The sequence below is a fragment of the Dermacentor andersoni genome, chromosome 1 (genome assembly GCF_023375885.2).
Source record: "Dermacentor andersoni chromosome 1, qqDerAnde1_hic_scaffold, whole genome shotgun sequence".
Lineage (NCBI taxonomy): Eukaryota > Metazoa > Arthropoda > Arachnida > Ixodida > Ixodidae > Dermacentor > Dermacentor andersoni.
This window is the reverse complement of record NC_092814.1, coordinates 199,820,720-199,834,813: the sequence shown is the minus strand read 5'-3', so window position 1 is coordinate 199,834,813 and position 14,094 is coordinate 199,820,720. Positions and strand designations below refer to the sequence as shown.

Here is a 14,094-nt window from a genome sequence, read left to right as displayed (position 1 = left end):
AAAGACACTCCTACAATCGAGTGATCCAAGATCCCGGGAAGAATGTCAACTCTATAGTATCTCGATAGAATGCTATGACTTAAAAAGAAGAGGTCAAGAACAGATTTGCTATTACCGCAGACCCTAGTAAAGTCACGTACTACTTGTGTAAGTTCATGTGAAAAGCACATATCTATAATTGCTGAAGCTGCATCGCGGTCTCGCGTACCCGTTTCCATTTTGTCATATTCAATGTCTGGAACATCGAAATCACCCGCTATGATAACGTTTTTGTTCTGAACGTGTAAATCATGCAGTTTCTTATTCAGTGCACCAGTACTAGCGGCAGTACTTGCCGGAGTGTGATATACGCATCCCACAATCAAGTCAGGGCGTCCAAGAATTTTGCAACATATTGCTTCAATGTCGGACGGTTTGCAAAGGACCATGTATTTAAGGCTGCATTCCAGAAAGATGGCAACGCCCCCACCCCTGCTACTGCGGTCATTTCTGATAATGTTATATCCCGGAGGACATATTTCACAATCCCGGACACCCTCATGTAGCCACGTTTCTGTTACAAATACTATATCTGGGTGATGCTCAAGCAAAACGTGCTGCAGGTCTACAGCCTTATTAACAAGGCTACGGGCATTGACGTTCAGTAGCCGAAGCTTGCCCGGATGCGCATGTCAGTCATTTAAGGAAGCAGTGGTTCTTGCACCTGTATTAGACGGGCTGTCAGTCACCCTATAGTGTTGGTTTGAGGCTTCATCCCATGCGTACATCACTCCGTTTATCTTCATTTTATCATACACAAGTGCGACCTTCTCTTTTCTTTTTCTGTTTTCCAATGCGCTGTTCCAAAGGCATTGTCTTTTCCTTCTTACATCATGCGAGAAGTCCTCATTGATGAAAATATTCGTGCCCCTGAGCTTATTGCGATTGCGCAGTACGTCCTTTTTTTCTGTGAGGCTTCCCAGGCACATAATGATGGGTCTTGGTCTGTTTGAAGAAGGTTTTCCAATTCGATGTATACGTTCGACACTTGTAACTAATAGATTATTTCCCCTGCAGAATTCCCACTACAACCTCCTGCTTCAAAGTTTGTTCTGTCTCATTCTGCGCATCTGGAATGCCTCTGATCACAATGTTATTACTTCTGCTGTGATTCTCTATTTGGTCAACCTTTTTTATCAGTTTCGCCACAGTGGATCGCAGAGTTAACAGTTCTGTTTCAGTAACTTCTACCCTTTTTACCAGTGCAGGTATCTGGGCCAAAGCCATTTCAGCACTAACCATTTTTGTTTCATTTCCGTTATTTCTGCTTTGATTTCCCTTTGCCCTTCTATCAGCTGTAAAAGCAGTTCCTGCGTTTGAGGGCCAGGGTTTGTTTCCACGTCTCCACTACACGCTAGTAACAATACAATGACCTCCCAACAGTCGGCAACAAGTACACTGATTGCCTGTGGGATCGGCAGCACTACAAGAGTGGCAAGTGTCTGAACTGTTGGGGTTACAGTGCATGTATAGAGCATTGTGTAAGAGATTCAACCGACTGAGTACCAATGGAATTGGGTTGAAACTTAGTTGGGCAGGTGACAGGATCGAGAAAAATATTTGATTGTATGATTCAATCTGAAAAGCACCACTGGCTTCTGCTGTTGTGTATACGTGACATTTTCACAATGCTTCTACAAATTTAGTAGCATGCTCTCACAACGTCGCTTATATTTTCCAGTGTGTTATATTGTTTTAATTTCTGTTTCAACATTTAGGAGCTTGAGTGCACAATTAATTCACTCTGTCAATTTTACTCAGTTGCATGTGTGTGCGACTTTTGCCTTATTTGTGATCAGGGAAGCAAGCCACAGTGGGTGCAGACCACTTTGGCATCCCGCCGGAAACGTGTCCACCTGCACTTCGATGACTTGGAAGACTGCTACCTCACAGCGCGGACAAAGAGCCTCAACTCCACATCTGCTGGTCGGTCTTCATCTGGCAACTTTATAGTGCAGGCATATCAATGGGCACTTTATTGATCACTTAGCAATAGGTTGTCACTTTTCACACCAACAGCCTTTTCATAAGAACCAGGGCATAGCTGGCTTGTTATTGTAAGCGACAGTGAGACTATTTTTTGCAAATGTTTATGAGGAACAGTCTGGAATTTTTGCCAGCACGGGGCATATGGTCATCTATGAATGTATTGTGCTTCTGAATGGCCAACATGTCTTTTATGTGCTAATGCTAGCTTTGCGCTAATTCACACTTCTTGTAGGATGAAGAGTATGCGATGGGCTCCTGATAACTTTGCAGCTGTTTTGAACATATTCATTGACTTGTGAGTTTGTGTGCATTATGTTCAAGTACAATTTTGTTAGAATCCTTGTTAGATGCTATGTCACAGTTTGTTTCATGAAACTTGTAAACTTGCATATATTTTGCTAACTAACTTGGTTGTGTGCAGTCATACTGGTCATATTATAGTTGCAAAGGCTTGGGGTAAAGCCTAAAAATTTGAAAGAAAAAATTGTTTCTTTTCATGGGTATAAAAAGTAAAATAGGGAAACATAAATCAAACTTATTCAATTTAAAGAGGTGCAGTTAAACTGGTGATGATATGTGAGCATAAATATCCATGTCCCACATAGCTTCATCTAGTTCATAATGTTCTGTGGTGTCTAGTGGTGTGCAATGTCTTCAATCGTTCCTCTCAGCAGCAAGCTTAAGATGCTTGGTTCTCATAGAACATAGCATCTGATGTTCTACAGACAAAAAAAAATTTTGCGACAGAACCCATCTCACGATGACTGTCGATGGTAATGAATTAGCATTGAATCAATATAGCCACACAATGTATTGCCACCATTGAAACGAGTCATGTATGAAGTGTGTACTGCAGCAGGATTCCTCTATCACGTTACCCAAGGAATACTCTGCACCATCTAGTGCTGCCACTGCGAAGCCTGGGGTGGCATCTGAAATACACGGTGCATGGGTGCGTACGAATGCTGAGAAATGAGTCGTGTCAACTGGACTCCTTTCTCACACTTCTTTCTGGACATGCTGTACCATCTAGCAGTGCTGCTGAAAAGTCTGTGTGTGGCCTCTGGGACGAGAAGTGTGGCGCGACGGTGCCTGAAACTACTGAGAATTGTTTACTTGTTTGCTGCACACTCTGTGGCACATACTCAGTGACCCAAGTTGGCAAGGCGTTCATTGATGAGCGGCACATACACAGTGCATTCACAGCACAGCTCTCCAAATCATTGGTGTGAAAGGTGTTCATTGAAAGCAGCTCATACTTGGTGCATTTGTGGCGCAGCCTGCTAATGCGTCCAGTTGCTATTCTTGAAGAACCCTTATGATGTAGCTTCGATTTCGCTCAGCATCGAAGAAATTTTAGAGGTCTTTTTTGTCATTGTAGAGCGGCACATTCCCAATGGTATATACCTAGTTATCCAAGTAGGCGTCGAAGGAGTTCATTGAAGAGTGGCATGCAACACCTACTGGCATATACCCACTGGCCCAAGTTGGCATCAGAGAGGTTCATTGAAGACCAGCACAGACTGAGTGGCACATACCCAGTGCTCCAAGTTGGCGTCAAAGAGTTTCTTCGAACAGCAGTGCCTAGCCAGTCCCGCATCTACAGTGCCCTATGTCGGCGTGAAAAAGCTTCGTTGAAGCTTTTTCACGCCGACATATGTGCCGACGGTGCACATATGCAAACATTGGCACATACTCAGTGGCCCAAGTTGATCCAGTTGTTGGTTTCGAAGCCTGTTATTTCAGCACAGCAGCCCGATGCGCTAACCATTCGACCACAGACCACCCAGTGACCTAGGTAGGCGGAAAAACGGTTAGATACAAACATTCATAAATGCATAGATACAAACATACATAGACAGATGGATAGCTCCTGGAAAGTGTGTGAAGAACCCTAAGAATGTGAGCGCATTAAACAACAGGAAGGACTCTCTTTTTAAATAGTCATTCTCTGACATTAAGCAAGAGCTGACTTCAAAAGCAATGTCGGACACCGTGCATAGTCTCTCTGCAGATATCTGGGCTAGCATGCAGAACAGAATAAGCCCCGCAGAGCTGAGGGATTGTGAATTATGTGCAGCATTCATCAATAGATAATTTGTACAATGTCCTTTAGCGTTGAAGGAAGCGTGCCATTGTGCAGTTCCGTTCTAACCTTCGGGGCACATAAGCACCCACCGTGGTGGGGTAGTGGCTTTGTTGTTGTGCAGCTAAAACTGAGGGCGTGGGATCAAATCCTGGCCGTAGCAGCTGCATTTCAGTGGAGGTGAAATGCAAGAATGCTCGTGGTACCATGGCATTGGGTGCACATTAAAAAACCCCAGGTTGTCAAAATTAATCTGGAGTCCCCCGCTACGACGTGCCTCATGATTATGTCGTTTTGGCATGTAAAACCCTACAATTCAATTATTTTTTTAGGGCATATAAGATCTAGAGAACAGCTGGAAATTTCGAACGGCGCAACCCAGGACAAGGACAGAAGAATATGGACATAGCACTGTGTGCATCATCCCCTCCTGTTCTTGGCCTCTGTTGTACCGTTCAAAACTCCCGATGATCAATAAAAAAGGCAAATTCTGTAGTGTAGTCAATTGGGGCCAATGTGTCCTAATGAGTCCAATTCTGTTGAGCAAAAAAATTGGTCCTGTTGCAAATGCCGTGTTTTTTTTTTTTTTTTACTGGTTGATTTATTATTTTCAAAGAAATAGGCTATTATTTGTCAATAACCTCATAGGCTACTTGTTTTTCTATTGGAATTTTCACTTGAGTGACATTTATCAGTCTTGTGTTAGTTTGCTGGCCTCATTCTATTACTGAAAGTTTTAGTATGACCTTCATGCCATTATTTTCCAATAGCAAGCTCTCTGACTGTGACTACAACTGATGTACACTCAGAGTGTGATTCTGAAGTTATTTGCTTCAGACAAGTTCATTTTTTTGCTTTACTTGTTGTTGGGCAGAGACTTTCCGCTTTTTCAAGTGGATGGGATTTGTGGTGTTGTACTTAGCAAAGCAGAATCTATGCACCTCTCGTGCCTTGTAATTGCCAAGACATGCCCAGACATTCCGCCTGTGTGCTACCTCAGTGAATGTGCAACAACATAAAATTTAAGTGTGTAGCTGTGGACACTATGTAAATTTGAACTGATCCAGAAGAACAAAGTAATACAAGCATGCAGGCTGTGTGCTGGCCTCTTCTTGCCAAAAGAGCACAATTGATAGCCAGCAGACGAAAATTCTGAAAGTCAGTGAAAATGTTGGAGCACGGGAAGGGCTAAGATAATTATTCCATGATTTGAAAGACTTGTCACAATTGGTGGACACGCACCCTTGTATGGAGCCCTGTTTGCAGTTCCTTTTAGTATTTCTCTGAGCTGTAATACTGTCTGTGACTGTTTATACAAATGTATTATGGATGTTGCCGCATTGCAGTATGTACTATCAGTGTCAAATGAAACTTGAACAGTGGAGCGCATGGCCCAAGCATAAGTGAAAGTATAGTGCACGCCGTTCCAGTCATGACCATCGACAGGTGTGCACTTCCAGTTTGGCTGCACTGCGCGATCCCCCCTATAGTGCGATATCTTTGATTCTGTTCTGGTTCTTATATTTGAAAGGGAGAAAATAAAAAAAAATGAAAGAAAACAGAAGCTAAAACGTTGCAGTTTATGGCAAGTATTGTTGCACAGTTCGCCAAAACCATAAGTGCTATTGGTGTCAAATGAATCGCGAACAGCGGAGCGCGAGGTGCTGTTTGCACCGTCATGGTTACAGATAGATTCGCTCATGTGATTTTGATTGGCAAACTTGCGCAGTGCGCTATTGCTGGCAGCCGTAACGGTGGCCAGCATAGGCGTGCTGAGTGTGTTTGGCCGTTTGACAGAACAGAAGTGAAAATATCTATTAGCGGCGAGAATTACGAGTGGCGCCCTCTCGCGAGTGACGTCACGGCCAGGACGCCGCTCGTTCGGCTCGCTCGGCTGCCGCGCGCGCTCGTTCCCTTCGTGTATGCTTGGAGTATGGGTGGCTCGAGCCGTGCTTATTGAACGAAATGTCGGCTTCTTTCTGCTGCCATGGCTGAACCACAGTTCCTTCTCCTAAAGCGCATGAGTCAATAAAATTTGCGGCCTGGATATCGCAAGCTACGTAGCGTTGAAGGAGTCTACTGGCATTGCAATGGATATATGAGCCGTGTCTGTCCATAAACTTTGCGTAAAAGGAATGTCTGCAAATTCAACACGCGAAGTTGTGTATGATGCCTCGCTGAACACTTAACATTCCCTTAGTATTTAGTTATAAGAGACAGTGCATTTTACATGGAAGAAAAATCTTGGTAATTGGCATCAGCATGTTATCCGTGTTAGAAAGGCACTGCCCAGTGAAGCTGTCATCATGATTCTTATTACTTTGGTGCGTTGTTCTATTAAAAAATGGTCATTCATTAATGCGTAAAAATATAGTTAGGCGCGCATTTCTTATGAAAAAGCTATCTGCTACATTCATCCCCCTCTGAAACAGGCCTCCAAAAAACGAATTGCTTATGGCTGCTAACACGACGGCGCGTCATGTAGAGTATTTACATAGTTAATTCACAAACACCATAGTAGCAATCACCTGAGAGAAAAGTTTCGTTGTTAAGATCGAGAGCCAACCAATTGCAAGTGATGAAATGTTTCATATTGGCCCTCAGTAGCCTTTATCGACAATATGGCACACCCCTGATCACGTAACGGTAGCAACCGACTGTCGGTATGGCGAGGCACGCTATGTTCGCGAAACCCATCAGTTCACTACAACTTCGAATTGAAACCATAAAGGTTTCTTGTACAGCGCCAACTGGAATGGCTAAAGTATTCTCGAGCTACTACAGCGCAGCTTAGATTGCTTAGAAAACGAAAATTCAAGCACCTTCTGTCTCACCATGTCTCGATCCAGCGTTCTTTAATTATACAAACGGATAACTATTCGCTTCGTCGATACATAAAAGAGAACCTTGCCCAACTGCAGGAAAGTTTGCTCCAATCCAATGGCAAACATTCTTAGAGAAAGCACCACAAGCCTTGCATATACTTTCACTTGATTTCTGACCCTCCACCGGGGAATTTTGATATCTTCAATATGTCCCATACTACTAATGATTGACGCTTCGACTTCTTTCTGGCTGTAGCCATGCGGTCCAACAGGCATATTTCACTAAAAAATTTGGGCCGAGCAGCCTGTCTCAGTTCGCCAAAAAGATTCCTCATGTATATTCCTCAAGCAACAAGCACCAGTAAATTTCTCAAGTCAGTTGAACGTGTAGCACGGAAAAGGGAATATATATTGGTACATTCCTATTTGCAGTCTGTAAATAGCTGTAAGCCTTCATTAACTTTACTTCAAATTTCCGCCGCTTAAAATAAACATGTGAAGAACCGCCTAATGTTGACAAGCAGTTAAAGAAGCAAGTGGTGCTTGTAGAATCTAAACTGTAGTATTAGTTAAGTCCCCGTGTTACTGCCGAGCGTTTCTGTAAAGAAATGCAAAAATTCGATATTATATCATGAACTACTTGTCGTGAGCAAACCTGTTTTAGCGGATTAAAATCAATGTAACTGTTGTAGAAGTCGTATATAGCCAGCGTTTGTGACATACTTGTTGCACCGCGGCAGGTATGGTATCATAACTGGATTCTTATATGCTATGTTTTTGCGATTGTCCATCCGCGCATAAAAAACCCGCAATGGGCTGATCTGCGCTCCTTCGGCTGGCACTGTAGCGTTGCCTTTGAGAGCTGCATTGTTGTCTAAGAAATTAGCTCTTTGAATAAATGTTCGCAAAGGAAGACGCCGTAAAAATATATTTGAGACGACCACCATAAGTATACAAGCAGAGAAAAGGAGGGCGAACAAACGAAAACACCGCAGAAAGTGCCCGGACAACGCCCGAACTGTAGCAGACGACAGCCGCGAGTCCTTGCCCTGACGTCACGCGAGCGGCGCTCGCAGCGCCCCTGTAGTTCGTTCTCGGGGCTAATAGGGGGAATCGCATAGTGCGGCCAAACTGGATGTGCGTGCCTGTCAATGGTGACGGCTATACGGCGTGCACTATACCTTCGCTTATACTTGGGCCATGCGCTCTACTGTTCATGTTTCATTTGATGCCAAAAGGTACTATATACATATGAACGAGAAGAAAGGAGATCGAGGGGCCCGACTTTTATTAGTCGTATCATAAACCAACAAACAAACACACCAAGAGCAGAATAGGCGAAATTACTTGTACTTACTATTTCAGTTAAAGAAATGATAAGTAAATGGAATTGAAGGTGGATGAAAAAACAACTGGCTGCAGGTGGGATATGAACCCATGTGTTTCCATTACGCATGCGATGCTCTTGCCAACTGAGCTACCCCGGTGCCGTTTTATCATCCACTTTTCTGGGGCATTTGTTTATCTACTTGAACTAACCCTGGGAGTGTTAGCCAGTGCCACCACTCACAAGCCTTGGCGGCGGATGTGGAACATTCTTTATGCCACAGGCGTCACATGTCTGACCTTTATGGGTGAAGGCAACTGGTCAATAAACCCACACATACTACTGAAGGCATCAATGCTGCCGGATTCAAAACCCTCACTATGTAATGAACGAGAAGAAAGGAAACCAAGGGGCCCGATTTTTATTAATCATATCATAAGAAGCCAACAAGCAAAGACACCAAGGATGATATAGGGGAAATTACTTGCACTTATTGATTGAATTAAAGAAATGATAAATTAATGGAAATGAAAGTGGATGAAAAGAAACTGGCTGCATGTGGGATACGAACACACGTCTTCGCAGCACGCGTCCAAGCTCTTACCAGTTGAGCTACCGCAGCACCATTTTCCCATCCACTTTTCTGGGGTATATATATATATATATATATATATATAAAAATTTATTTATTTATATATACGCGGGGGTCATCTTTTAAGTTTTCCAGAATGTTTCAAAATTGCTTGTTGCAGATAACAATTCTAGTCCTTGAGGTGGATTATTCGAAGAAACGGGCATTACTGGCATGAAAAATCAAAACACATATACAACAAACAAGAATTCACTAATTAACTTTTTTAATTAATTACTTTCTGGCACATATTGTAGTTTAAAAATTTTAGTCGGTGAGCTTGCAAGGCATATCCACTTGCAATGAATTTCCAGAATGACACCAGTTTCGAGATATGCACCATCCAACTTGCCTTTTAAATGTACTGTTGTTTCACTTAGTTTTTAAACAAAATGCTCTTTTATGCATTGAAGCACAAAAGTAACTGGAACGTTCATGTATTTTGTGCCACATTTTGGGAAATATGTCAAAACTGGTATCATCCTGGAGATTCATTTTAAGTGGATATGTCTTGCAAACTCACCGGCTAATATTTGTAAATTGCACTATGTGCCATAAAATAATTAATTTAAAAAGCTAATTAGTAGATTCTTGTTTGTTGTATGTGTGTTTTGATTACTCATGCTAGTAATGTCCACCTCTTCGAATAATCCAGCTTAAGGACAAGAATTATGCAATCTGATACACAAAATTTTTAAAAATTCCACAAAACTTTATATATGTGCAGTCATTGTAATATACACTACTGCTTACTGCCTTCCTGTGACAATATTTGTGTGAAGCTTATGTAAAAAAATGTTTTTTTGTGCAAAATTATTGAAAATTTTTTGTCGGTGTCATTGCAGATGGCCTAAAGGAGTTTACAGAAAACCTTTCAAAGTTCACAAGGTACAGCAGCATGCGCCCTTTGGCAACACTCAACTATGCCACTGATCTGCTCAATGGCACCAGCATTGTTTCCAGGTAAGTGTTGTGCGTGTCGTGCAGCAACAGGGTCTGCATCTCTAAGTTTTAATGCCGATCTGTTTTTATTTATTTATTTATTTATTTATTCATTAGTGTTATTTTTTTCAGCATAGAATTTGACAAGGACAATGAGTTTTTTGCCATAGCTGGGGTCACCAAGAAGATAAAGGTATCGATACTTTTCTAGATATTAGTAAATTACATTGTGAAACTTGGTGAGAATCTGAATTTCTGGTTGTGCCTCTTTGTCAGGTCTTTGAGTATGGCACAGTTATACAGGACATTGTGGACATCCACTACCCTGTCAATGAGATGATGTGCAATTCAAAGATAAGGTAAGTGTCATTGTTTAACATAGTTTAATGTAACTGCTGTGTATCCCTTTGCTCATTTTTGTGTTTTGCTACTGTTGTGGCATGTTCCCTACGTTCTTTACTTCCAGTTGCATCAGTTGGAGTTCATATCATAAGGGCATGCTGGCCTCTAGTGACTATGAAGGCACTGTGACCATCTGGGATGCTTTTACTGGACAGAAGGTGAAAATGTACCAGGTGAGATTCGTACATATTTTGTGCAGAACGGCATCTCTGATAACTTGTTGGCACCTTGCAGGTGTTCAGCAATTACAGTTGGTAAAAAGAAACTTGCTTGCAGGTCTGTTCCAAAGTAAAACGAACATGAGAGTAGCGGCTGAACTGCATTGCTGTGCAGTATGAAAGAGCTGTCTAGAACTGACACTCAAGGCCAAATTGTGTGTTCATTTACAGTAGGATAAAATGTGAAGCACTGTGGCATTATGTGCTGTAAACTAGGTTTTTCTTGAAAGTGTGCAGCACTGTCGGAATGTCATTAGTACCAGCACTGAGGGTGTTCTTGTAATTTTAATTGAAGATTCAGTGGTGGAATTCAAGCTGCAGTTGATTGTATAGAGAGGGTCCTTATGCAGGGTGTCCCACCTAACTTTAGCCAGAGTTTCAAAATATGCGAATGGCACGTAGCTGTACAGAACCAAGGTAATGGTGTTTGCCGTCGCTTGGAGATACTCAAATTATTTTTTTATTCTGTCTAATTAGATAATTACTTTTAATTAATCAACTTCTGAGATATAATGAGATGAACAGTGTCAATTAGAAAATTGTAGAGTGACATGAAAAACTCTCGATACAGCTTTCTGTTGCTCAGTACATGTTACATAAAAGTGTTTTTCCGAGCGTGAAAGAAGCCCACGAATACACACGAAATTGCTGCACGACTGGCCATTCGAGGCACTTTGTGTGTATTTATGGGCTTCTTTCACGCTCAGAAAAAAACTTTTGTGTAACACGTACTGAGCAACAGAAAGCTGTATCGAGAGTTTTTCATGTCACTCTACAATTTTCTCATTGACACTGTTAATCTCATTATATCTGAGAAGTTGATTAATTAAAAGTAATTATCTAATTAGTCAGAATTAAAAAATAATTTGAGTATCTCCAAGCGATGGCAAACAACATTAACTTGGTTCTGTCCAGCTACGTACCATTCGCATATTTTTAAGCTCTGGCTAAACTTAGCTGGGACATCTTGCATACGCACCACTGTCAGTTGTAGCTGCACATATGCCAGTTTCACCTGTCATTGGCAGTGCGAGGTTATGCAGTGATACAGTTCAGCCGTTACTCCTTTGTTCTGTTTTGTTCTGTTTATGCCACCCACCATATGCATAAATTGAAGCAAACAGAAAAAAGACGGTGGAATGCTCATTATGCATGATCACTTTGGTGTGTGGTGTGCAGTCACTGTGTAGCAGTTTATAAGTGTGCTGTAGTTCCAGAGTTCCATATGGGAACCTGAGTTGTGCCATTATTACAAACATTGGCAAATGTGCAAGTGCAATGACATCTGATGTGCTTGCATATGCTTTATGCTGGTGGCACTATAAAATGTTTCATATTTCTGCATGAACATGCTGTCATAGTAAGCTTGTGTGTTCTACTTTGTCTCCTTGTTAGGTGCCACCAATTTAAAATAAGTGTATGCACATCATTTCAGTCTGCTGCACCATTGTGCTTATCTCTTGAATGTAAACAAGTCTACGTCTGAGCATTTGTGGATATGTGATTGTGTCCTCACAAAGAAAGATGCTACAGTATACCTTATTGATTTGCTTTTGGTAACAGCAAAAATTTTTTTACTTTCATGTACAATTTCTTTTAGTCTTTGCAACAGGTGTTGGCTATGCTGAACTACTTAAACATAGTTTGTGTACCTGAAAGTAGCTGTGTAAATACCGCAACCTGTGTACTAGAATTTGAGATGCACGTGAAACTGATGTACACATTCATGATGTCGAGAACATATTCAGTTAAAATACAGTTGAATGTGCTGCAAACACCACTTTAAAGTTGCCGAATGCGGTGATGCAAGAAAATGGTGCCATGGGCAGGACACGCTATTGCCCCTTTGACTCTGTATACTGCATGCCATCCGTGGATTGCAGTGTGGCATGCCATGCCAAAGGGAACAAATATGTGTTGACAAATTCATTGACTAATATTTTGAAAATTCCTGCAATTAAATAGTAATTCTGTGCAGTTTGCTGTTAAACTCACACATGCATGCACGGACACATACGCACACACTTGCTTGACAGCATACGACGACAGCAAACATGCGCAAACTTCAAAAAAACCTACAGTGATGAAATGACACGTAGTGTGTAATGAAATGTTGAAATGGGGGGGGGGGGGGTTATTAACAACTATGCTAGAAGCCTAATGTTCTGCCTAATAGCAAGTAGAACCTTAAAATATTTCTTTAATGTTGTCTGCTTTAACATGATTGTTGAATATGTATTGTTGGTTGTGTTTTGTAGTGTTCTGTTGCCTGTTATGTTTGTTGTGTTGCTATGTATTGAGCAAAATTTTTTTTACACCTAATAACGAAACCTGAAACAGTTGTACCATAAAGGCTCTTGATGTGACAGCATTTATGTGCTTCCCCTGTTTTTCCTCTCATGCGTTTGTGCTAATGATAATCTGATATCGCTTTTTCGATCCACTAATTTGCACGTTCAGTTTTTTGTAAGGTGTAGTAAAAATCAATAAAGCAGTTGCACTGGCACTTGAATGTTTCTCTGAGTAGTTGCTATCTGGATGACTTGCGGTTGCATGTTTTTTTTTTGTACTTGTGAAATGTTTATTCATCTAGTAAAAGAGGCACAGTAGTTGAGCGCAATGGTGGTTTTCGGCTTTTCATTATTCTGCTGTGCATGCTCTCTGCTTGTTCTTTTTGCTGTGCATGTTACCTGGCATGACGAGCTGCTTCATTATTTTACTTTCATTTGCACTGCTCTTCTGGCATATGCCATAGTCATGGTGGCATCTTCCCTATCACCCTCTGCCAATCTAAAGTCCTGGACACATCTGTAGAGTCTGCTTATGAGAGTCACCAGGTCTGTGGAAACAAAGGTGTGCACTTACCTAGATGTGCTTCTTCTCTTTCTCATTTTTTGCTTTTTCTGTCATCTGTAGAAATCTTGGCACCATTTTTACAAAGCATGCAGTTTGTGGGTAACATACATTTGCAAATAAATAAAAAAAAAGGAAAAGCTAGAGTTATAATGTTAGGGAAAGAAACATATTTCTCTATTAAAATCAATGCTTGTGTGATGTGAATGCAGTTCTTGAGTGAATCATTTAGTTATATGTATAAATTGCCACAGTTGTTAGTGCACTTCCCCACATTTTGTTTGTACCTACCACTGCTTCATTTTCACTCAAATTTTGTTACAGGATTGAATTTTCTTTTTGGTCTGCAATAAACTTGCCATTGTTGCTTATCTGACTTAGCAACTAAAGAAAACAGCGTGGATAACGGGTATGGCAGGGCAAATAGATGGGATTGCTGTTTGTGTGAAAGTTTTGTTTTGCTTTCTTGCCTTTAGTGAGATTGCAAAGCAGTTTGGCATTGATGAAATGGGAAACATGAAGCAGCCCAGCCCACAAGTCACCTTGCTACACCCGTTAGTATCTATGCCATTTTCTTTAGTTCCTGAGCGGTAGTGAAATTGGTCTATGTGTATTTAATAGCTTGCTTATAAGATAATGACCTTTCATTTTTTCTTGGTGAACCATGTAATCAGGGATGCTAAGTGGTACATTAAAGATGCAGACGAGGAAATTCAATCTTGTATAGTAAAATTTGAGCACAGAAAAGCTGCACTAAGCACAAAAACATATATGTATATTAC

General features: G+C 41.3%; 1 protein-coding gene across 5 annotated transcripts in view; it reads left to right on the top strand.

Moving 5' to 3' along the window:
• Positions 1–14,094, top strand: part of LOC126546880 (E3 ubiquitin-protein ligase COP1-like) — a 63,064-nt gene that overhangs the window by 15,367 nt on the left and 33,603 nt on the right. For all 5 annotated transcript variants that reach the window (XM_055062948.1, XM_055062946.1, XM_055062949.1 and 2 more), the window contains exons 10-14: positions 1,839–1,965; positions 9,743–9,860; positions 9,972–10,032; positions 10,116–10,198; positions 10,306–10,414. In XM_055062948.1, the coding sequence (XP_054918923.1) occupies positions 1,839–1,965; positions 9,743–9,860; positions 9,972–10,032; positions 10,116–10,198; positions 10,306–10,414 (498 nt within the window). The remainder of the gene's footprint in view (positions 1–1,838; positions 1,966–9,742; positions 9,861–9,971; positions 10,033–10,115; positions 10,199–10,305; positions 10,415–14,094) is intronic.